General features: G+C 39.6%; 1 protein-coding gene and 1 pseudogene across 6 annotated transcripts in view; one reads left to right on the top strand and one right to left on the bottom strand.

The window, feature by feature from the left end:
• Nucleotides 1–11,472, top strand: part of SLC14A1 (solute carrier family 14 member 1 (Kidd blood group)) — a 103,382-nt gene extending 91,910 nt beyond the window's left edge. For 5 of the 6 annotated variants that reach the window (XM_072605247.1, XM_072605248.1, XM_072605251.1 and 2 more), the window contains 2 exons: nt 4,346–4,395; nt 7,923–11,472. In XM_072605247.1, coding sequence (XP_072461348.1) covers nt 4,346–4,395; nt 7,923–8,096 — 224 coding nt within the window. In that variant the 3' untranslated portion in view covers nt 8,097–11,472. The remainder of the gene's footprint in view (nt 1–4,345; nt 4,396–7,922) is intronic. The other variant, XM_072605249.1, reaches the window with a different exon arrangement.
• Nucleotides 11,473–12,865: 1,393 nt separating this feature from the next.
• LOC140498460 (pre-mRNA-processing factor 6-like) lies at nt 12,866–15,258 on the bottom strand (annotated as a pseudogene).
• Nucleotides 15,259–18,279: the final 3,021 nt, after the last annotated feature.

Genomic DNA, 18,279 nt, shown 5'->3' with positions numbered 1-18,279 from the left:
AAGCACTGGGGATACAAGTAGAAAAGTAAGACAGATTGGAGAGACAACACATATAAAAGGTTTCCACTGTAAGACAGATGGAAAACTCTTACTGTCCTTTAGGTGCAGCAGCCAAGCAGATGTCAATTCCTTTTTTTAAAATGTCATTATTTAATGTTGCTATTGCTGGGGCTCTTGATTTCTAGGCTTTCTCCATTGGGGTCTGAGGGGATATGGTGGTCAGGGTGGTGGTTGTTGCCCACTGCCTGCTGGATCCCCCTCACAGTGTCTTGCTGCTCTAACTGGGCCCAATATATGACTGGCATTTGATTGGCTGGCTGTTTCTCGACAAGAATCGCTTCCTTGGATAATGGCTGTGAGGGCTGGGCTAAACTGGAAATGGTGGTCTAGGGACTGCCACAATTTTCAGGGTTCCTAGGCCTCTTTATTAATGGATGTGGGACAACAGCTGTTGCTAGTGATGAGGAAGGTGGGCCTCCTCTTCACAATGATTTCTCCCCTCAATGACAGCTGGAAGCAGGTCTATTGGTTTATGGGACACTGCTAAGACTGATAAGACTTGAGGAAAGTGCTTTGTAAAACTACATAAACATGAGCTATATTGGAAGGCTCCATGAACAAGGTAGAAGTAGAATTTTTGCTTTTTGGTAAAAGTGGCTTTTTGGGCCAGGACTGTAATCCTAACCTTTTTTGCTCAGATCCCTAAAGAAGAAAATACAAGGTCCAACATCTAGAAGATTCAGAAATTCAGGAGCACAACATTTCCAGGCAGGGATATGCGAGTCACATCTAGTAAATATGGATGACAGACTAGATTCCCTCAGGGAATGAAAATTTCTGACTTAAATTGAAGAATATCATCTCTTCGTTAGTAGAAGCCTGAGGGGGGAAAAACGTCTTCCAGCCCTTCCAATAGTTGCCTTGGCACAGACCAGGCTCTAAAATTGAATTTTGACGTTAACAAGTCCTTTGTGGCACAATGAAAGAGGCACTGGCCCTTCAAACAAAAGACCAGGAGTAAGGTTCTACTTCTAACATTGACAGTGTGACCTTGAATAAATCATTTACCTTCTCTAGTAATCAAGTCTCATCTGTGAAGCATGTGAGACAGCCTTAGAAGTCCCTTGTTTTGCTTGACTGATGATCCTTTGATTCCAGAACAATGGAATGAAGGAGACACAGGCAAAGCAGAGATAAGAGAATTCTTGCCTCCTTGATGGCCATATTCCAAACTGTGAGACATCAGTTATGGGCAGAAAGACTCATTTCCACAATAAGGGACCCAGAGACCCTTCCCCTAATTTCCTAACTAACACAGCTAAAAGCGTTTCCTAAAATTTTTAAAAGGTAGAATTATTGATGAACACATTCAGAAATCAATAGTGGTAGCATGCACGACACAGCAGCCAAGCGCATTAACTACAAGAACCTACATGGTGCACTCCCCATCTTTTCTGCCTCACTCAGGAACTGTCCACTCGATCTCTTGTATTTGCTTCCACTTTAGATCAGCGAGATGAATCTTCAAGTAGTTTCTTGTTGCTCTTCTAATGATAATAGTTCTTTAAGGTCACAAAGTGCTCAGAGATCACTGGCCTCATCTAACCCTCTAATTTTTTGTTGTGGTTGTTCAGTCATTTTTCAGTTGTATCCAACTTTTCATGACCCCATTTGGGGCTTTCTTGGCAAGGATACTCGAGTGGTTTGCCATTTTCTTCTCCACCCATTTTACGGAAGAGGAACTGAAGCAAACAGGGTTAAATGATTCTCTCAGGGTCACACAGCTAGTAAGTGTCTGAGGTCAGATATGAACTCAGGAAGATGAGTCTTCCTGACTCCAGACCTGGAACTCTATCCATTCCTCCACATAGCTGCCAACCCTCTAATTTTAAATAATCTGATAATTGAGAAAGAATCTCTTTTCCCATAGGTATCAAGTAACAGACTTAGGGACTTGAATCCAATATTACTTTATCCCTATTATGTTATTCGATTTTTACCGTAGCTCTGTGATGTAAATTAGCATTATCCCCATTTCAGAGATCAGTTTCAGAGCATCAAAGTTACAAGGAAGCTCAGAAGCCATCCAGTCAAACCTGTACTTAATGCAGGAACCCCTTCTAGACTATCTCTAACAAGTATCATCCATCCTTCTCTTGAAAACTTTCCTGGATAGGGAACCCATTATCTCCTGAGGCATCCTATCTCTCACTTTTGGTGAGAAGGAGCTTCTGTTTTTTCTTAATTTCTTAATTTTTTCCAATTACATGCGAGAAGATTTTTCCTTATACCAAACTAAAATCTGTCTCTATCACACATTATTCCTAGCTCTGCCCTCCAAGTCCAATCCAAACAAGTCTAATCCTTCTACATAATGGCTTTAATAATCTGGAAAACAAGAGATGTTGTTTTTGACTCCAAGCATTTCCTTGTAGCTTGATTTTTTTTTTGGCAATGTGGCCACAATGAAGATTTAAAGGCACAAGGACTGTATTCAAATCCCAAATCTTTTACTTCTTACTTATGTGAAATCAGTCAAACTATTTAATCTCTCTGGGTCTCAGTTTTCTTGCCGGTAATATTAGAATTATAGGGTCTCCAAATTTTCTTGATCATTTACCCCAATGAGTAAATATTTTTGATCATATACCTCTACTATATGTATATTCGTTGTTCAATCATTTCAATCATGACTGACTCTTCATGACCACATTTGGGGTTTTCTTGGCAAAGATACTGTAGTAGTTTAACATTTCCTTCTCCAGCTCATTTTACAGATGAGGTAACTATGGCAAACAGGGTTAAGTGACTTGCCCAAGGTCACAACTAGTAAGTATCTGAGCTGGATTTGAACTCAGGTCTTCCTGACTCTGGGCCCCATACTCTGTCTATTGTGCCACCTACCTGATCATATGTATATTTACTTCTTTATAAAGTATATACAGGTATTGTAGTACTAATAATTATAGACTACAAATTAGGTAAAATAGAAATGAAAAAGGAGGAGATAAAGATGAAATAATATTTGATCCCATGTATCCATACAGGCTACTCATGTGCCTAGGATACATCCCCTCCTTATCTCTAGGCATTGAGATATTTCTCTTCCTTCAAGGCTTAGCTCAGTTGCTGCCTTTTCCATGAAGCCTTAGCTGTTACCTTCAGCTGAAGGTGATTTCTCCTTCCTCAAATATTACTAGAGCATTTTGACCAGACTACTTCCTTGCCTCTGGATCTGAAGACAGAAAGACGTGAGTTCAAATCCAGCCTCAGAAACTCACTAGCTGTGTGACCCTGAGCAAGTCATTTAACCCCAATTACCTCAAAAAGAAAGAAAGAAAGAAAATCTCATTGCCATCTGTGTGGAAGATGAATTGGAGGGTTGAGCCTGGAAGAAAAGAGGTTAATTGAGAGGCCACTACAATAGTTCAGGCAAGAGATGATCAGGGCCTAAACTGGAATGGTGAAAGAAGTCACAGATGGCAAAGATGTAGTGAAGGGTAGCAGTAGAAAGGACAAAATTTTTCAACTGACTAGATCTGTGGAGTGAAGGAGCCAAAGAAGATGTTGATGTTGTGACCCTAACTGTAAGAATGATGGTGCCCTCAGTAGTTAAAAGGAAATTAAGGAGAAGCATGGACCTTGGGGGAAAGCTAAAGTAAGATCTTCTATGTAACTCACAAATCATCAGCATCTGCTTATCCTGGGTGACTCACACTGTCCCATCTGAAACAAGGGGTGTGTGTGTGTGTGTGTGTGTGTGTGTGTGTGGAGAAGAAAGAGAAGTCTCTTAGTCACTGAGCACCCCCTCAAAGAATAGTCCAGTGGTACCTACTGGAGCAAGGTGGTCATCAAGTTAAGTAGCTTAAGGTCAGGCTAAGTCATCCCAGTTCCACAGAAGAAAATTAATTTAAACTCTGATCGAGAAGCAGTAGGGAGCCACTGACATTTTTGGAGGCAAAGAATGATGTGAATGGATTTCTGTACAAGAAAATTTGTCTGGCAATAGTATGAAAGATGGATTGTAGGAGGAAAGAGGGAAGAAGTGGGAAGACCTATGAAGAGACTATTATTACAGTCTAGGTGAGTGATAATGAGAACCGATGGTAGAGCTTTCAGTCACCTCATTTCTCTAGGCTTAATTTTCATTATTTACAAAAAGTCTGAGTAGAGCAGATTATTTCCACATTCCCTTCTAGATGTACAATTCTATTAAAAACCAAAACCAAAAAAGGTATTTAAGTGATAAAGGAATCTCAAAAAGGAAAGATAATTCTGATTACACTTTGGGGTTTCAGAAAACAGCCGTGTTTCCTCCAACACTTTTTTTTAATTTCCTTTGTAGCTCTGTTTACTGCTTACCTGACCATAGCATTAACAAACATGATGGCTGTGGTAAGTATACCTTTATCTGGATTTTCCTATTTTGTTAGAATGAGTACTGTAAACTCCTTTGGAGCTTTTCTAGACTAGTTTGTATCAATCCAAGGGAGTTTGATTTTGCCCAGCATCATAGTAAACTTTGGTCCACTATGTCATCTGGTCTGTTGAAAACATAAGTCATTGGTATAAAGCTGGTGATGTATGCTGTTTTTCAGGTTGTCTGTTAGAAGCCATAAATCCATCTCCTAGTTAGATAGGCAAAATGTGAGATCTCAAAAGCTAATCTCCATGTATTGGACACACCAAGTTTGGACACACCAAGATGGTAGTCTTTGGGACTCAGGGGACAAGGGCAAAATGAAAAAAAAAATCAGTCATCCAAACCCCTCAGATTAATGCCTCCTTTTTAAAAAATTACTTCTCAGTCTTCCAGACTTTTGTTTTAATCAGTCAGTTGATCAATAAAACATTTAATAAGCACAGATTTGGCTTAATCATTAAATAAGCAACGTACTTTCAACAAAACCAATTCTATGTCTGATTATATGGTTGCCTGTGTCTGGAATGCCCTCCTTGCCCTTCCTTTTGCAGCTGCACTCTTCCACATCTTTCCTGATCCTACCACTTCCATAACACATTCCCTCTCTGAACCTCACTTTAATTACTCTCCTTTGCAGCTCCCTAAGGTGTTTATAGAACACTGTGTATAATTATTTTTTTAAAAAGGTTAAATATCTACTGTGTGCCAAGAGCTGTATAAGGTAGTAGAGAACCAGAAAGGGGGAAAAAAGTCCCTGCCCTCAAGGACTTTACTTACCTGCTGCTGGACAAGAACAATATATCAGCCAATAAGCATTTATTAAGAGCCTGCTATTTGCTGGGCATCATGCTAAACATTGGAAATACAAAGGAAAAGTCTCTGCTCTCAAGGAATTCAAGGTCTAACAGGGGAGAGATCATATGCAAACTACTATGGACAAATTTTTATATATGGGTGTATGTGTGTGTGTATATATACATACATATGTGTGTGTAAGTACACATATATGTGTGTGGATACACATATATGTACATATTCACACTCTCAAATTATTCTATGTATGTGTATATGTGTGTATAGTCGCAATTTATCCTGTGTGTGTGTGTGTGTGTGTGTGTGTGTGTGTGTGTGTGTATATATATATATATATATATACACATAAGACTCTCAATTTATCCTGTGTATATATATGTGTGTGTATACTCTCCATTTAACCTATTGTAACAGCAAGAACCCCAACATACATTGGAGGGCCTGCTGTACAGGCTCATATCTGTTTTTCTAAAAGGAAAGCAATTTTTGAGGAGTCAACAATAACTTTAATCAAGCACATTCACTTAGTTCAAGGGAAAAAGTCAGCACCCTGAACTTCAGAGAAAATACAGAGAAATCAAAATCAACAGACAGGGTTTCCAACTGTTTGATCATAATAGCTCAACAGACAGATCCAACTGTCTGACCTATACATATACATATACATATATATATATATATATATATACATATATATATAAAGAGAGAGAGAGAGAGAGAGAAAGAGAGAGAGTTACCAGAGAGAGAAGCACCAACATCTGGGTTTTCAAAGCCAGGGGGCTCCTAAATGGCTGCCCAGAATCTCATCTGGCCAAACAAACCCTTCCAGTGAGTAAGCCCCAAAGTAAAACCTCACCTCAGAGTATTTATACACTTTTCAGATCCAGAGGGCATCACAACCCTTGAGAACCAGTGCCTCATTGGAAATTAACAAAAGGTGTGGGCCTTCTCTTATCAAACTTCCCTTAATGAGCAGGCCCATCAATGGGTGGGGAAGATCTTTAACTCTCTAATTTATATTACACCTGTGTATGTATATGTGTATACACTCTCAATTTATCCTGTGTATGTATATGTGTATATGTGTGAGTATATACTCTCAATTTATCCTGTGTATGTATAAATGCATGGTTTTGAGTATGCCAACACATGCATATACACACACAGGATAAGTGGAGAGTAAACTAAGAGGGAAGGCACTAAGATTTAGGAGAAAGTAGACAGGTTTCTTACAGAAGGTTGGACTTTAGCCAAGATTTAGAGGGAGCCAGGGAATCCAGGAGACAGAGCTGAGGTGAAAGAGAGTTCCAGGCATGGAGGAGAGCCAGTGAAGATGCACAGAATCAGGAGATGCAGTGTCTTGTTCAAGGAACACCATGAAGGTCAGCATCACAGAGTACAGAGTTTATACAGAGCACTAAGGCATAAGAAAACTTATGTGATAGGAAAGATAGGAAAGGGATCTGGTTATGATAAATACATTTTTTAGGAGGTCTGTCATTTCACTGGCATAAGGGGTCCCTCACTAGGAAAGTGGATTGGCCACCTGCTCTCCAATTTAGAATCTTGGAGAGCTGTCAGAAGCATTGGGAGGTTAAGTGACTTGCCCAGGGTAACACGCACAATTTGAGTAGGAGGTAGGATTTGAACCTCTATCTTTCTGACTGCAAGACTAGCTCTTTATATATTAGGCTATGTCACTTCTCAATACAAAACTGATATAAAGTTAATGCAAAGTAATATTTGCTGAGGGAAGTAGGAGAAGGATACTAGCAAATAGGGATTAGAAAAGGCCTCCTCTAGGAGTTTAAGGCCAGCTAGGCTGCACCATAGTGCACAGAGCATGGGAACTGGGGTCAGGAAGACTCATCTTCCTGAGTTCAAATCTGGCCTCAGACAATTACAATAGCTGTGTGACCCTGAGCAAGTTACTTAACTTTATTTGCCTTAGTTTCCTCCTCTGTAAAATGAGCCGGAGAAAGAAATGGCAAACTATTGCAGTATCTTTGCCAAGAAAACCTTAAAATGGGGTCACAGAGTTGGACATGACTAATCAATTAAACAACAATAAAACCTATAGGAGTTGGCACTTGAGTTCAATTTTGATGGAAGCTCAGGATTTTAAGGGTGAGGGGTAAAGAGAGAATGAATTCCAAGTGTGTGTGCCCTTCTGTGCTAAGATCCCCCACTAACCCAGGAGAGTCCAGGAGACAGAATATTGTGTATGGAGAAAAGCAAGAAGGCCAGTTTGGCTGCAAAATACAATTCTTGAAGGGTTTCAATGTACAATAAGCCTAAAAAGTAAATGCTAAATAGATGAGTGTATATTTTATCTTAGAGGCCATAGGGAATAGAGGCAATAGGGAACCACTGGAGTTTCTCGAGTATGGTGAGGGAGGGAACAGGACTGGGGAGAGGGTTGAACCAAGTGCAATATATGCTCAAGTTCTAAAGCTGGAGTCAAAGGCCCTGGGTTCAGATCCCACCACAGATGCTTACTATCCGGGTCATCTTAGGCAAGTCATTTGACCTCCCTGAGGCTATTTTATCTCCATTTATTTACTGGTAATATGAGGGGGTTGGACAACATTGTCTCTGAGGAGGCTTCCAGCTCTCAAGCTCTGATCCCATCTCAGCATCCCAAGAGGACTCACACTACCTCTGTTTCCTGTTCCCTCTTTTGTAGTTTGGGTTGTCACCGTGTACCTGGCCCTTCTGCTTGGCCACACTCGTCTTCCTCTTAGTGACAACGAAAAATCGCTCAATCTACAAACTGCCGCTCAACAGAGTGACTTACTGTGAAGAGAACCGCACCTTCTACCTGACAGCAAAGAAAAAGCTAGCAGAAAGTCCTTTGTAATGCAAAGACCAAGTCAAAGCCAACCCTCTGACTTTAAACCCAGATGACACCATTGACTTGCAGTATCTGTGAATTAATATCTTCTACTGTAGTAGAATCTTTCAGACTAATCATACAGCAATTACTACTTTGTTCTTGAAAAAAATCCATCCTTTTCACCTGTTTGTTGCTTTCTATTAGAGGTCAATAAGATGCCTTTGATTTAGGCTCATCTAAGACAGCAGGTAACATGCCCCAGTAAGTCACTATATTTCTCTGGGTCTCTGTTTCCTCATGTGTAAATTTAGAAAGTTGGAATATATGACCTCTATGTTCCCTTTCAACTCAAAATCCAGTAGGCCTATACTCTGACAGGGAGCAAGGGGCTATGGATTTGTAAATACTTGATTTGGAGGAGAGTTGGAGAATGAAAAAATGTAGGTCCTAGGCTTTAAAAGCCCTCCACTCACTGAAAGAGAAGAGGCTGTAAGTACAGAGGCTACTGTACTATGCTTTCTCCTATGTGTGATAGGATGGTTGTAATTAGCAGATGCATAAAATATATTAACAGTATTAAACATTAAGTGCTATGCCTAACTGGCCTTTAGTCAATAGAGCCCAAAGCAGCATCTGACCCAAAAGTCATCTCAAATAGAAAGGAGCATGCTTAAAACATTCAAGGCTGGCTACACTATGAAGTCTAACATTGTTGAGGATGGCCAGGTGAATGGTCACCACAGCTAAAGAGTCTCCATGTAATTATAAAAAGTGAGGTAAAGTTTCTGTCCACGGTTCTATTACAGGATTCCTTGGCCTTGGGTTGGATTGTTTTCCCCCTCAGGATTGATGGCAGAGGAGGAAGGAGACAGGATATGATTAATACCTGTCCTGCATTGTCACTCTTGTTGAGGTCTAGCAATGACTTCAAAAACACCTTCTGCTGAGAATAGTTATTTTGAAAAGAATAAAATGAATGAACCTCTTTCCCAGTTTTACCATCTCATTAAATTTACAGAAAAGTTACACATTGACTGAACTAGCCTTTGAAATACTTGTCAGAGCCAATTTAAATTAATAAAAATTATCTTGAATACTCCATGAATATGAGTAAAAGGAAATTGGTTGCTAATCCTTTGGCAATTTACAGTCACATTTTTCATATTTGATTTTTTTTGTATATTTTCAAAGACTAAGGCTTTCTCCATTGGGCATAAAAATTGCTTATTGATGTTACTTGTTGAATTAATAGTCTATTAAATTAATGCAATAACCTTTATATTAAAAACTTTACCTCATTAATTTATGTAGAATGATACTATTGTGCTTTCAGAAACCAAAGGAGTTTAAAATCCCAAAAAAATGTAGATAATGACTTCTATGACATTCAGGTCTATATGCTAGAATATTCTTTGCTCTTTTAATCAGTGTGACTGGTTGACTGAGTTGTCTGCCAGCATCAAGCCATTCAATGACCATTTAAACTGGTTAATTATATTTTTGCTGGCTGGCTTGATACTGATTGACAACTTGGCTAGCCAGAGACAGAAAACCTAGGAATACTGAAAACAGTGGATATATCCTCTTCCTTCAGGATACTGTCACTTTTTCAACACAAGAGGGTCTCAGGTAGCAGCTGGAAGACACAAAGTATAATGCTGCTTTGCCAAAAAACACTACAACAGCAGACACCAGACTACTGCTTAGTCTAGCTCTCATCACTACGGAAGAAATTTTAGGAGGTTATGGTGGTCCAGTTGAAGATGGAGAATCCTCACTTGGCGCAGTGGCCCAAATTGGTTACATCCTGGAACAGGAATGGGGAGCATGTGGCCTTCTAGGTCCTTGGGTCTGATCTTTGGACTGAGTCCAAGTTTTACAGAATAAATTCTTTTGTTAAGGGGGCTTGTTCTGTGAAGTTGGATTCACTCAGAGGGACACATTTGAGGACCAAGAGGGTCACATGTGGTCTCGAGGCCACAGGTTCCCCACCCCTGGTCTAGAAGATACTGCAAGGAAATGTGGTAGTGTTTTTACCCTTATTGATCATTAAAGCACAGTTTGTACATGCCACAGAAATACATGCTCAAAATGGAATGACAGTTTGGCTAAAATACTAATCTGTCATTTTGGAACTTTTAGAAAACAGTGCTTTTTACTTACGATTTCTGATGTAAAGTCTATATTTAAACTCACTGAAGTGATGGACTGGTCCCAAAGAAGTAATCAGTCAATTAATAAGCATTGTTAAGTATCTACAATGTGCCAGGCAGTACACAAGGAGTTAGGAGATACTAAGGCAGTCTTTGCTCTCAAGAAACTTACCTTCTATTCAATGGCTCAAGGAGGCCATCATAGATGATAGCTATTTTTCCTCTTAGGAAAATAGACCAGTTTTTCTCATATGAAGGCCCTTGTGATCAAAGCTTTCTCATTTCTTCAGTTTGCAACCCCAATTCAGTTCAACAAGCATTTATTATATGCTATGTTCTATGTGCAAGGCATACAAAGAAAAGACCCTTCCTTCTAGTAAGTCATTATAAATATGTATACATTCCTATGGGAAAAAAAGACATTTTCAGTGTTTGAATTGACAAAGATAAAATGTTGCACAGGTTCTGAAATCGATGTTCCAATTATGAGTAAACATGCAACAATAAAAATGATCCACATATGGCTCATGCTCAGAGTGGATCAATGGTGATTAAATTTCTGTTCTTTTCATGAAGTGATTTCACGTAATTATAAGTATACTCATTTGAAAGCACTGTAATAGGACAAGCTATTATGGTGTTAATTTTCTTGTTTCCTGTTATACAATGAGTATTATTCTGACAACATGTATATATGTTTATCTTTGTTCCAGAAGAGCGTGTTATTTCTATCATTTGTATTACATTTCTATGTGAGCTTATACTAATAAATAGGTACAGTCACAATTCAGTCAGACACTTATTTGAGAGAAGGAAAGGGAGAAGGAGAGAAAGGGAGAGCACTCATTCAAAAGTATTTACTAAGTACTTATTGTAGCAAAGGAGATGAGACACAAAAACTAAATGACTGTAATACATAACATTATATGATAAATGCATTAAAGAGGCATAAAACCACTTACTATGTGAAAAGAGTTGGGGAGAGAGACAGAGACAACAAGACAGTGGGACATAATGGCTAAGGAACAGGATCTGAAGACTTTGGTTCAAATTCTGCTTCTACTACCATCCTTGTGACCATGAGGACATCACTTAACTTCTAAGACCCTCAAGCAACTCTCTAAGACTCTGTACAGCACCCAAGGCTCCTTTTTGCACATGATCCCCACCTTCACACTAGACCATTTTTGAAGCACATTGTGGGTGCTGGTCAGCTTTCCAATAAAACTGTAATTCATAAGCTGTCACTAATGAGTTTCTTTTACCAGGCAACCTGAGGACATAATCATTCAAATCAAATAGTATAGTAAGACAATTGACAAAAAAAGTTTGCCTCATATGTCCCAGGATAGACTCTCCCACAAATGATCATACCATTAAGTTGGAACATTCATGGAGTCCTTGTGATCAAGGCAACATACATGGCAGGACACACACTCAGAGGGTAATACGTATCTCTGGCATTACAGAGCTTCCAACGTCCTCTGGTGAAATCACTGAACAGGCTGCTTTCCCTATAGAGCCTGAGTCCTTTATACCCTATTTTCTCTACTACATGGAGTATCTAGGTCACACAGTGGATAGAGTGCTGGACCTGAAGTCCTAGAGATGAATCTTCCTGGTCTAGCTGTATGGCCCAAGGTAAGTCACTTAATTCTGTTTGCCTCAGTTTCCTCATCTGTAAAATGAGCTGGAGAAGGAAATGACAAACTACTTCAGTATCTCTGCCAAGAAAACTTCAAAAGGAGGTCATGGAGAGTAGGACACAACTGTAAAACAACTGAACAACAACAACTTTCTCCACCACACTGCTCTCTGCTAGATGGTCTTCATTGTTCTGTGCTTCTACCACTGGGTACCTCTAATGTTCTTGGCTTCCATCTGTTAGTCTCTACTGAAACATTCTTGGCTATAGAGTGTTCTGGAAAACCCTTAGCCCTAGGCAGTCCTTCTCAGATGAGCTAGCTAGCTAGGGAAAGCCTTTGTGTATTTTAAGTCTCTCTTCTGAACCAACTCTTCTTCTCTGAGTCTTTGTTTAAGTCTTTTCTGAACATGGAATTTTCTGGCTCTATCAAAACTGCAGTCAAAGTAAGCCATTTCCCAAGTTGTCATTTAACAAACTCCAAAGAGGCTGAGTGAAGCTGTGATGGAAAGATTGTTTTCAACCCTCATCATGTTTCTTGTGTTCCATGAAAATCACAGGCGTCTGGCTAGATGGAGCAGACTGCAAAGTATGGGTGAGCAATGGATTGTGATCTAGATAGATCAAGAGAATTCCCATACACGTACACATTGAATTGAGGGATCTGGAACTGTGATTTCACTATTACAGGGAACTTCCAGTATGGGAACTCTCCACAGGTACAAATTAGTGATTCATCTGTAGCTTATAATTTTTTTTTAAGATTTCATCAAATTTAAAGAGCAAACCAACCATCTTAAAGAGATTATCGCTTGCCTAGCGCATCGGCACTCAAAGTCTTAGTGTCTCAAAATCCATTCCTAATGGCATGCACAATTCCCCTTTAAAGCATCTGCAGCACAACTAAAGGAGGCCTTTACCTCCCTCTTTCTGCACCTTGGATAGCAAGGCAAGGCTACTTCCTCTAGGGATGGGGACAGGAATGGAGAGACCACCAGCTAGAAGGTGTTTTTAATCTTGACTGTTACAAGAACAAGGATCTCCCTAATATTTTTCAGCCCATTCTCAATGTCCTTGGACACTTCACACCACAGCTCCCTGAGGTGGGGCTCCACATCCTCACAGTGCTTCCTGACCTTTTCCTACTGCTCCTCTGTACCATGTTGAAATTCATATTTGTAGGAAAAATCCCAGGCATCCCCCAGGTTTGAATCAAACTTTACTGGTCTTGATGATCTTCAGTTCACTCCAGAACAGTGTTGCCACCACTAACAGCACATGGGGGTCATGTTTACATTTCTTCAGGGCATGTGCCCTCTTGGTCTTCCTCTGAGATCTTGCTTCAAGGAAAATTGCTTCTGACCACAGGATGCCTGAGCTGGGACATTCCTGCAGTTCCTCTGCCATGCATGTATGGGTGATATTCTTCAGTCTAGCTCTGTATTCTAATCTCATGGATTCTAACCACAAATCAGGTTCTTTGGATTCTGCAAATGAGAGTTTTCCAAAATGGTTCTTGTTCTGGTTAGCTGTCCAACTTCTCCTACCCCTGCTTATAGATTTCCTGGGCTTTTTCAGTCAGCTCCTACTGCTCTGCAATCTGCTCTTGCACCCTCTACAGTTTGGGGAAATCTTCAAAGTGCTTTGAGATTTCTTCACAGAGATCCTAGCCAGCTGCAATGTTCCCCAGCACCCATTCAAACTTCACAGATTTCATGACCACCTTTGTAGTGAGAGCGCTGCTCCAAGCCTTGGCCAACAACCTCCTTGCCCACTTATATTCATTGTTCTCTTAAATTTCTTAATTTAAAATCTTAAATTAAAAATCTTAAAATCTCTTAAATTTGGTTGACAATAGTCAACCAAATCTCTTCACAGTTGGGGCTGGCCTGAAAAGCCAAGGCTAAGATGCTTCTTGAGGCAGGCACATCTCTCGCCAACCACTTGGACTTGATACCCAGAACCCATAGCACCTCATTCTTCAGGTAGTGGGCCACCACTCTCTGTAGGAGTGCTTCAAGGGATTCCCTGGTCCCACAGTTCTTCTCAAAGTGGGCAGCTCACAACCATACTCTTCTTGCTAGAGAAAACTTATAGGGTACAGGCATAAATAATTTAAACACACTCTAGTGCATTGGGGCAATGCAACTATCTACATCCTATAAATAGGAATGTGTTCTATCTTTTACCTCAATCCCAATTCCAATGATTGCATACATAACAGCCTGGCAGGAGGTCACACTCCCAGCTTTAGCACACTCCTAAGCATCCTGGATCCACTGCTCTCTGCTTATCTCTACACCATTTGCTCTAAGTGACAAGATAGCTTTGTCAATGACTTTCTCCACCATCTGAGTATTTCCCTTGGCTTTTTCTAATTTAGCTGCCATAATCCAGATGTGCCAACCTATGGGAATGTTCTCACATACTTTGTTTAAAACCTTGCAGACATTTTCATAGGTCCCTATCCTCTTCAAAGCAGGCCACAACTCCACACTAGTGGGGCAGCATTCCATAGCTTGGTTTAATATTATTCTAGCATCTTCTGACTCTTCAACTCCACAACTGCCTTCCACAAGAGAACTGGAACATGTTCAAGGTCTTCCTCAAGAACTTGCTTCTTTGTTCAAATATCTGTTTCTAGATGCTCTGGTATAAATCTGAGAGGTGAAAAACAGCTTGAGCAACATGGCCTTGTCTATATCACTTGACTGTGGATGAACTGCTTCTAACCACATGTCTTCACTCTTGGGACACATTTCTGTTCCTTTCATAATGAGGTTTCAAGCCAAGTTTTCTGGTGACTTGTTCCAAGTGGCTGAAACAATACATGCTGAAGGATGATAAGAATATGTCTCTCTCACAGACTTGAGTAAATGGGCTTTTAAAATATCATTGACATCTCCATGTGTGGGAATCATAGAGTTTAAATATGTGAGATAACCCTTGGGACCCACCACAGTCTGTTCATTCACCAAATCAGACACCTGACTTAATCACATATCCATAATTTATCTATTCCAGGTGTAATTAGTCCACATGTCATTCCACTTGGGTATGGAATATTTAATCCCTCTGGATAGGATACATTAAGACCTCCAAATTGTATTTGTCAGGGATCCACTGAAGTGTGGTTCTCTCCAGCCTATAAATATTTAGCAAAGAAACTGTCAGGAACAGGGACTTCTTATATCATGGATTCTACTGGCATTTGTTTCTAGTGTCACCAATTTGAGGAATACTTAGCCATGCTTCTTCTGTAACTTCTGCCAACTTTCTTTTCAGATATGAGATCATAAGGACATCTTCATCTTGGGAAGCAATCCCTGTGGAGGAGTAACCTGGACACTGCTCCTGCAGGTGGTACAGATGAGACTACTGAAGACACAGAAATGGAAGTTCTTGATGCCAACGAACTTGGAAGTGTCAAACGGTTCAACATTAGAAACTGACATGACTTTATTAGTAGAAATAACATTAAATGGCTAATACGGAAATATTTTACACAATTGCACACATATAACCTATATCTGATTGCTTATCATCTCAGGGAAAGGGGAGGGAAAGGATGGAGGGACAGAATTTGGAACTCAAAATGTTAAATAAAAATGTTGAAAGAGAGGGAAAGAGGGAAAGAGAGAGAGAGAGAGAGAGAGGGAGGGAGAGCATTAAAGACGAAGCCTTAGGTTCTGCTTTGGGGCCAAACCCCAAGGATTGTGGGACCTTTCCATCTCTCTTGCAACTGAAACCTTCCATGTGTATCATCTTCCCCATTAGAATATCAGCTCCTTCAAAACAGGAATTGGCTTACTTTTCAATTTGTGTGCCAAGAACTTAGCACAGAACACAGAAAGTGCTTAATAAATACTTTCCCCCCATACATTCATTCATTCAAGGAGCTTACATTTTAATGGCACATTCTAGTTGGTACAAAGTTTTTTGCTTACTCATTTCATGTGATCCTCACAGCAACCAGGTGAGGCAAGTCATATGAATATTGTTAGCTCTTTTTTCCGTTGTTGTGAATATATGTGTAAAAGTTATAAAGAACCATACAAATACAAGACGTTATTTACAAATCTAGGTTAAGACAAAGCCTATTTATTCACTAGGCAACAGTAACAGATCTGTGTATTTTCCATTCTTGATTTGTGCACCAGTCCATCAAAGGCCATTAAATTACCTCATGCACAATGTACACATTGACTATTAAGAAAAGCTATTGGTGTTTGTGAGGTATTGTTCACTTTTTAAGGCTATTGTGAATGGACTCAAAGGAGATTATCTCCACCTCATCCTCAAATACCTTCTTTAATGCTGCCAAGCTGGGTGTGGACCAGCAGCAGACCCTGGAGTCAGTTCTAAAGAGTAGGAAGATAAGGTTTGGTGAATATGGTCTTCTTCAACACAGAATCCCAGCTATGACACTTACTAGTTACGTAACTACAGGCACATCATTTACTTCTGAGCCACAGTCTCCTAAAAACATAATCAAAAAACTGGATGTGACATCAGGCTGTTCCAGTCTGATTATAAAGAAGCATAGAGATTACAGAGAATGAAACATATCTATACTCTGCTCTGGTCAGTCTACATCTGGAGCATTAGATTTAACTCTAGGCGCCATATTTTAGGAAGGATATTGGCAAGCAACTGTGATGTATGAAAAGTTTGAAAGACATAATTCTGGGTAATTAATCATTTCATTAATTATGGCTACTGAATCATAATAAAAGGATGATCATTTGGCCATCTTTCATAAACCAAAAACCCCTCATGGAAGCCTCTAACCATTTATATGACCTTGGAAGAGAGGGTGTCCTCAATAGGTGACAATCAACTCTGATTGGTTAACAATGAGAGAATGAATATTATAATAAGAGATGGGCTTATTCTAATGAGGGGCTAGGGAATGTGATTCTCATCACTCAGTCTTGGACAAAGAGACTTATGTCTGCCCAGACCACCCCCCTGTTTAGGGCAATCTAGAAAAAAGGGAGAATCCACTTCCACTGAGAGCTGTCTGACCAAAACACAATGGACTAGAATTCACCAATTCACCTAAACTAGAATTTCTTTACCTTTTGATCAGATCTGAGTATTCCTAGTTCAGTGTGTTATACCCAATATTTCATGTTTTCATTAGCCCTGCCTTTCAAAAGCTGAATGAATAACTTACAGGGACTAATTTCTGAATGAGGAAAAAGGGGGAAAACCTTACCACTAATTCAATAATTGGCTACTAATATGAGAGAAATAATCATTTCTCTCACTACAGAGTACCCAGAGGAAGGCGACCAATATGCTAAATGGTTTTGAGACTGTATCACATAAGAACAGGTGGAAAGAACTGGAGATGTTCAGCCTAGAGTAAATAAAACTTAGTAGGGATAATTATAAGTATTTGAAATACCATACATGAAACAGGGACTAGACCTTTTTTTGCTTGGCCCAAAGATAGAACTAGGAGCAATGGATGGACAAGGAAGATTAAGCACCTGTGTAATGGAAAAATTCCCAACCATTAACATTATCTCAGAATTGAGTGACTAACCTTTGGGGGCATAAGTTCCTAATCACTGAATATCTTCAAGTGGAAGTTGAAAACCACAAAGAGATTTTATTCAAGTCCCCAAATCCAAGCACTCAACAGCCACATGAAAAAAAAAATGTTCCAAAGAACTAAGAATTAAAGAAATGAGGATGAGCACCACTATGAGTTCCACCTCACATACATCAGATTGGCAATATTGACAAAAACAGAAAATGAAAACAGGCACAGTGTTATATGTTATATGATTTGTGAATTGGTGCAACCATTCTGGAAAGTGATCTGAAACTATGCTCAAATGTTACTCAGTTTTTCACTTAACAGTGCCACTAATAGGCTTATACCCTACAGAGACCAAATCAGAGGGGAAAGACTCACAGGTACAAAAAAACTCAAAGCAGTTCTTTTACGTGGCAGCAAAGATCTGGAAACTAAGGGGGTACCCATCATTTGGGAAATGATTGAACAAATATATGACTGTGACAGAATACTATTGTGTTATAAGAAATGACGAAAGGGATGGTTTCAGAGAAAGCTTGGAAAATGCGAACTGATACAGAGTGAAGTGAATGGGAAAAGGAGAACTTTTTTGTACAATAGCAATATTATAAAGACAGATGACTTTGAAAGACTTATAAGGGCAATTATCAACCATGATTCACTAAGACTGATGATAAAGCATGCTTCTAGCCTTCTGACAGAGATAATGAACTCAGGATACAGAGAATTTTTTTTTTATTTAAATGGTCAATGCAGGAATTTGTTTTGATTGACCATATGTATTTGTTTATAGGCTTTTTTTCCCCCTTTTTTCAGGGTGTGGGGAAGTGAGGAGAAAAAACATATTTTTGTTCATTGAAA

This window comes from Notamacropus eugenii, chromosome 4 (assembly GCF_028372415.1).
Source record: "Notamacropus eugenii isolate mMacEug1 chromosome 4, mMacEug1.pri_v2, whole genome shotgun sequence".
NCBI classification, from domain to species: domain Eukaryota; kingdom Metazoa; phylum Chordata; class Mammalia; order Diprotodontia; family Macropodidae; genus Notamacropus; species Notamacropus eugenii.
This window is presented reverse-complemented; position numbering and strand designations above follow the sequence as displayed.